Source organism: Onychostoma macrolepis, chromosome 04 (assembly GCF_012432095.1).
Source record: "Onychostoma macrolepis isolate SWU-2019 chromosome 04, ASM1243209v1, whole genome shotgun sequence".
In the NCBI taxonomy this organism is placed as follows: domain Eukaryota; kingdom Metazoa; phylum Chordata; class Actinopteri; order Cypriniformes; family Cyprinidae; genus Onychostoma; species Onychostoma macrolepis.
In genome coordinates, this window is record NC_081158.1 from 5,647,030 (window position 1) to 5,652,695 (window position 5,666).

Genomic DNA, 5,666 nt, shown 5'->3' on the forward strand with positions numbered 1-5,666 from the left:
TTTCATCAGCAAGAATAGTTGCAGAACTATATGAAATATGAATGTTGCTAAAATATACACTTTAAAATTTGAATCCAAATTCATTCAAGCAAAATGCAAAATCTTTCACCTCATGAGTAAAACTGATTTGTTTTAGTTGGGTGTAATGTACATTAGCCCTTTACTTTCTGTTTCACTCTTATGAATCCCCTTTGTAACAAGCAAGCGGCAAAAGAAAGTAAATAATAAGCCAGTGAAATTAATGATGTATGGTTTCTATTTCTTGCAAGTGATGACAAAAATATTTAATCATTACAATAAACATAATAATCAGACAAAAAAAAGCACCCTTTTAGGACAACTGGTTTTCTGAATAATGCTGAAGAGAAGCTAAATGTAAAAACACTAATATTATTTGTAATTTTTTAGTTTGATGATGTGTATATATGTTTCTGCATCTGCACAATATTCTTAAAACATTGAATGGACCTTTTAGAACTCTTTTGAGTTGTGATGTCTATAAGCGATTCTGGTGATTCTTTAAATTTTTTTTCTCATCAACTCTTATTGCTTTTGAAATACAGTACAGTGAGTCACAAATAAAGGGAGTAAAAGGGATGAATAAAGAGACATGCAACACAGGCATGTCTAAAAGGACCTTAGAGCAATTGTACACACCCAGGGCTAGAGTTAATTTGAAAGGCAAAATGTTGTGACCTTAGCAACGAGAGGAGACTTGCTTGTCATTTGCATGCAAATTAATACAAAAAGTAAATCACAATCACACAGACGCACAAAAATTCTATGTTTTCTTTTTTCTTTCTTTTCTCTCTCTCTCTGTTTAAATTGCCTACTTACTCTCATTAGTACAGTGAAAACATTTTGTTATTTGAGATTAATTCCAAACCTGGTTATATTTGATGTATCTCCTCAAACTCACTGTACTTCTTTTCATCAGCAAGAATAGTTGCAGAACTATATGAAATATGAATGTTGCTAAAAGATACTGAGTCATGTAAGTCCATTGAAAGTTTAAAGAAGATCATATACAAACATACAGCTGTGGATCAAACATGCCATCTTACATTAAGACTGAAGGAATGCAGATGGACATTATATTCAACGTGACCAAAATAACGAGGTTAAAAAAGAGGTTGCTGTTGCTGTAAGAATTTCAGACCAGTGTGCCAAATGCCCATTTTGCATTTAGAATGCTGAATGAATTTGCATCTGTACTTTTTGTGACCAAAATACTTTTCCATCTGCATGCAAATAACAAGCATTCTCAAACTGCAGGCTTTACACATGCATGAGTGTTGGTGCTCTAATGCCACCTGTACAAAATGACAGTTTAACTATTCCCTGGTTTTCTGTCTTGTCACTTTGGTGTTCAGTTAAAGTAAAGGGTTTAGGTGGATTCTTCTCTGGTTGTATTCCTGTTGAGTTGGATTTTTAGGTTTACAGTCATTGTCGATACTTCAAGCCACGTCTTGTGGGCGATATCTTGATCTGATATATTTTTTTAAAAATTAAGAAATATTTGGCAATTCCTTTTAAGATGGCGACAGCTGAACATTTCGTTTTCACAACTGAGGGGGAACTCAAAGACCTTCAAGAAATGATTTCTACTCAAGATATTCCATCAGGAACGATTGACGAAGTCTTCAAACAGCAAGATTGTGTTGAGCTAAAAACAGAACCAGATGAAACTGAGGGCGAACTCAAAGACCTTCAAGAAATGATTTCTACTCAAGATATTCCATCAGGTACGATTGACGAAGTCTTCAAACAGCAAGATTGTGTTGAGCTAAAAACAGAACCAGATGAAACTGAGGGCGAACTCAAAGACCTTCAAGAAATGATTTCTACTCAAGATATTCCATCAGGTACGATTGACGAAGTCTTCAAACAGCAAGATTGTGTTGAGCTAAAAACAGAACCAGATGAAACTGAGGGGAACTCAAAGACCTTCAAGAAATGATTTCTACTCAAGATATTCCATCAGGTACGATTGACGAAGTCTTCAAACAGCAAGATTGTGTTGAGCTAAAAACAGAACCAGCTGAAACTGAGGGCGAACTCAAAGACCTTCAAGAAATGATTTCTACTCAAGATATTCCATCAGGTACGATTGACGAAGTCTTCAAACAGCAAGATTGTGTTGAGCTAAAAACAGAACCAGATGGACTGGAGGAAATTAAAGAAACTTTATCTACTCATGATCTGCCAACAGCATTTAACATAATAAAAAGGCGTCTTGAGGAGCAAAATGATGCCAAACTGAATATCGCTGTGACGGGAGAGTCGGGTTCTGGAAAGTCAACATTTGTCAATGGTTTTAGAGGTTTAGGAGAAGAAGACAAGGACTCTGCCCAAACGGGTGTAGTGGAGACCACAAAGAAGCCTGAGGTTTACATTCACCCACAATTCAAAAATGTGAAAGTGTGGGATCTTCCAGGCATTGGAACACCAAACTTCAAAGCCCATGAGTATCTTGAACAGGTTCAATTTGAGAAATATGATTTTTTCATCATCATTGCTTCAGATCGGTTTAAAGAATGCCATACTCAGCTGGCTGAGGAGATCAAGAACACAGGGAAAAGATTTTATTTTGTCCGTTCCAAGATTGACTTCAGCATTACTGCTGAGAAGAGGAAGAAGAACTTTGACCGGAAAAAGACACTGGATGCCATCCGAAAGGACTGTGAAAACGGTTAGTTTATTCAGATTATTACTATTATATATATATATATTTTTTTTTTATTTGACTACTGCTCATAATTAACATTGTTCATCAATTATAGCATAGCTTATTTGTTAAGATTATCTTCTTTTTATTTTTTATTAAAAGCAGTATGCCCCAAGAAGCTGTGGTTTAAAGAAGCTGTATTTGTTAAGCACAACATGGAACAAAGCTGGCAATCTTTCATAAAATAAACACAATAACAGCAAATATTTAATAGTTTATTGATCACATATAATAATAATATAATATAATAATAATCTTTCCACCAAGCAATGTAGTTTTTCAGAAGCAGCAACACAGAGATGCACTGGAGCAGTAATATTGATGTTTATAAACAACAACATTAAATGTGGCTCAGCCAATCATAATCAAGGAAAGTGATTTAATGTGTTATAATGCTTAATATACAATAACTATTATTTATGACTTCATTATATGTGTATATATTTATTGTTTATATTTGTAATTTTTGCCTTTTTGGATTCTGTCTAGGACTGAGGAAGATCGGTATAGAGGATCCTGTTGTATTCCTGGTCTCTGGCTGGGAATTTGGCAAATATGACATAAATCCGCTGCAGGAGAGGTTGCAGAAAGAGCTTCCAAAGCATAAGAGACATATGCTAATGTTAGCTTTGCCAAATATCACGATGGAGATAAACGAAAAAAAGAGAAAAGCTTTAGAGGCAAACATAGCAAAAGTTGCCTTTGCATCTGCTGTTGCAGCTGCAGTTCCTCTTCCTGGTCTTTCAGTTGCTGTAGATTTAGCCATCATAACAGGAGAGCTGAGAAAATACTACAATGTATTTAGTCTGGATGATGAATCCCTGGAGAGGCTATGTGAGAAATCTGGGAAAACCATAGAGGAATTGAAGAGTCTGATGAAGTCTCCTCTGCATCAAGATATAAACTCAAGTTCAATATTAACCATGCTTGGTTCTGCATCCCGTCTTATTTCAGAAGAATCAGTTAAGTACTTTGTGAGCCTAATACCCATCATTGGCACTGTGACAGCAGGAGGATTGTCTTACATGACTGTCTCAAGAATGCTAAGGAGAGCTCTGGATGGCTTAGCTGATGATGCAAGGAAAGTGCTGATGGCTTCAGTGCAGACTGAAGAAGACATGTAAACCGGTCTATTCATGAGACAGGTTTATTCAGCAGCTTTTCTAGCTAATTGCTTTTAGGTAACCCTAACCCTTTACAGAAAAAGAGATAAATTCTTCATCACATTGAATACAGAAGACAACAGACATTTATGATATACATTTATTTTTACTTTTACATGTACAGCAGACGTATCTTTTATTCAAGATATCTTAAACAAAAGTCTAAGATTGAATGGAAAAATATTACTGAACTGATGAACAGTGGTGGAAAGAGTACTCAAAATGTGTACTCAAGTACATGTACTGTTACATTGCTGAAATAATACTCAATTACAAGTAAAAGTACTGGTGCCAAAACAGTACTTAAGTAAAAGTACAAAGTACTCGTCTCAAAAACTACTCTGAGTACTAGTTACTAGTTACTTTTTAGCTGGTGATTATTTAATGAAATAAAAATAATAATAATTCATATCAAAGATCTATTTGGATAATAGCTACTTAGAACAAAATCCACTTTTATCTTATTGACTGAAATTAAATATTGGATATTGAATACTCCACCTCTTGCTCATAGCAGATTCACGTTTGGATAGGAGTGGCTAAGAATATCTGTTTGTTACGTCTGACATCACCAATTCTGGGTCCTAACGCTCTGCCAGACGCCCCCAAAAAACACCAAACTGTGCTAATATACACACACGATGTCATGTAATACTGAAAAATTATAACCCTAACCTTTATTTCCATACTGAAATCTCAGATGGCCAGACAGTGATTCAGCTAAAATATTAGGGACACTGTGAGCACGGAGATTGTAGTGTGCACAGCAAATTTTTAAATGCTTAGCTTAAATATGTAATATTAATTAAATAGTGCTCATAAATGGTTGTCGAGATAGTATTCTCAAGTGAAATAAGTAGAGGCATGGACCCGGAAAAAGCAGTCCTTGCGTCATGACTAGGGATGCAACGATTATAGATTTTGTTGGTACGATTATAGTCTGAGGAATAATCACGGTTTCACGATTATTATGATTATTGTGCATTTATTCATTTCACAACATAAAATCACATAAACACTCTTTAGATATTAAAGTGTTATTTATTGCTGCCTTTTGAAACAGAAATAACACAGTAACCAATACTACAGCACAAAATAATAATACTAAAGAAAAAAAAAAGTCCATCTCTCCTATTGGAATTAAAAAAGGTGACCTCTGCTCTGTAAATATCCATGTCAGTATTTCCCTTTTGAAAATAACAAATGTATTTGATGTTTTCATTTCATTCTTTCTAAATTTCTTTTGGACCTGAGGTACAGAAATTGGAAAGATGGTGAAAAATAAATTGACTTATGAATAATACTATAACAGGGATGATAAATCACAATATTAATGAAGTATTATTAATATATGACTAATATTAACTTTATTTATCCCACAGAGGACACTGTTACTAATGAGGGGAATAAACTAAACTATTAAGTTAACTATTGTAATCAACTGTCATCAATACTTATTCATTTTAATAATCTTTATTCATCTGATTTTACATAAGGCCTGAGAAAATCATGTCTATTATTTTGGTTTGTGAGATCGAGATCGAGCTGCCCACAAACATTTAGGAGGACAGAAACGTGTTGTCAACGCTGCCCAGCGACTTTCATTAATAAAATAGCTTAGATACTGGATCGCTACATTATATTAATCAGCAAAGAGGGGGTAAAATGACTGTTTAAATAACTAAACTCAAATCTTCATTGTTTGTAGTGACGCAGATGCAGGTAGGCTAAAGCCTCGTTTATACTCGCGCCTGGCTCCGCTTCGCGAGCCTCCG

General features: G+C 34.8%; 1 protein-coding gene across 1 annotated transcript; it reads left to right on the forward strand.

Moving 5' to 3' along the window:
- Positions 1-1,885: 1,885 nt before the first annotated feature.
- On the forward strand, positions 1,886-4,346 carry LOC131538595 (interferon-inducible GTPase 5-like). The gene is made up of 2 exons (XM_058772519.1): positions 1,886-2,692; positions 3,218-4,346. Exons 1-2 carry the CDS (start codon positions 1,957-1,959, stop codon positions 3,850-3,852), a joined length of 1,371 nt encoding a protein of 456 aa, XP_058628502.1. The 5' UTR covers positions 1,886-1,956; the 3' UTR covers positions 3,853-4,346.
- The last annotated feature ends 1,320 nt before the right edge of the window (positions 4,347-5,666 follow it).

What these genes read in the sequence shown, in the direction of transcription:
- LOC131538595 (XM_058772519.1), top strand. Translation starts at nt 1,957, where the DNA reads ATGATTTCTACTCAAGATATTCCATCAGGTACGATTGACGAAGTCTTC. An exon ending in CCGAAAGGACTGTGAAAACG is followed by an intron (nt 2,693 to 3,217) that starts GTTAGTTTATTC and finishes GATTCTGTCTAG; the next exon opens with GACTGAGGAAGATCGGTATA.